The sequence below is a fragment of the Priapulus caudatus genome, unplaced genomic scaffold, assembly GCF_000485595.1.
Source record: "Priapulus caudatus unplaced genomic scaffold, Priapulus_caudatus-5.0.1 Scaffold1458, whole genome shotgun sequence".
Classification (NCBI taxonomy): domain Eukaryota; kingdom Metazoa; phylum Priapulida; class Priapulimorpha; order Priapulimorphida; family Priapulidae; genus Priapulus; species Priapulus caudatus.
This window is the reverse complement of record NW_014578519.1, coordinates 29,391-29,976: the sequence shown is the minus strand read 5'-3', so window position 1 is coordinate 29,976 and position 586 is coordinate 29,391. Positions and strand designations below refer to the sequence as shown.

General features: G+C 33.1%; 1 protein-coding gene across 1 annotated transcript in view; it reads right to left on the bottom strand.

Annotated features, from left to right (window-relative positions):
- LOC106816699 (phospholipid-transporting ATPase ID-like) overlaps nt 1–586 on the bottom strand; it is a 15,384-nt gene that overhangs the window by 8,091 nt on the left and 6,707 nt on the right. Inside the window, exon 5 of the mRNA XM_014821318.1 lies at nt 28–129. Coding sequence (XP_014676804.1) covers nt 28–129 — 102 coding nt within the window. The remainder of the gene's footprint in view (nt 1–27; nt 130–586) is intronic.

Genomic DNA, 586 nt, shown 5'->3' with positions numbered 1-586 from the left:
CGCCCTACGCTGCAGCCGACCACTTACAGACATGCGTTTCCTGACATTGTTGAAGTCGAGGATGCAGAGGAGCTCATAGATCTCCTGCTGTCCCTGTACTTCTATGGTGATCGTTGTCGGAGTGCGAGACTGCAAGGCAGATTATTTATTTATTTATTTTATTTATTTATTAAAGTGATTACGTCACTGTAAATAGTAAAAAATAAAAAAAATATTTCCACTTTTTCCCAAAAATATATGTAATTCTGTTCACTTTTTATGGTTAAATTGCTACATTATACTTCTTATTTTACTATATTGTTCGATGTGAACATACACTCGTGACGCATACATAGCCCATAGCAAGCAATTAATGTTATGAACTCTAATATCAAATCGTCCAGGTTATTTGGATTTTTAACTAGCTGAGAAACAATCTTATCAGGTAAGAATTTGACGATACGTTAATTAGTTCTTACTTTTAATGTAAAAAAATGGGACCAAAATTTTTACAAATTTTACCATAGAAAATTCGTGACGTAATCACTTTAATTAATTTAAATACGGTACGTTGGTCAAAGTTATATCAACATGAGCTTGCAAGCTC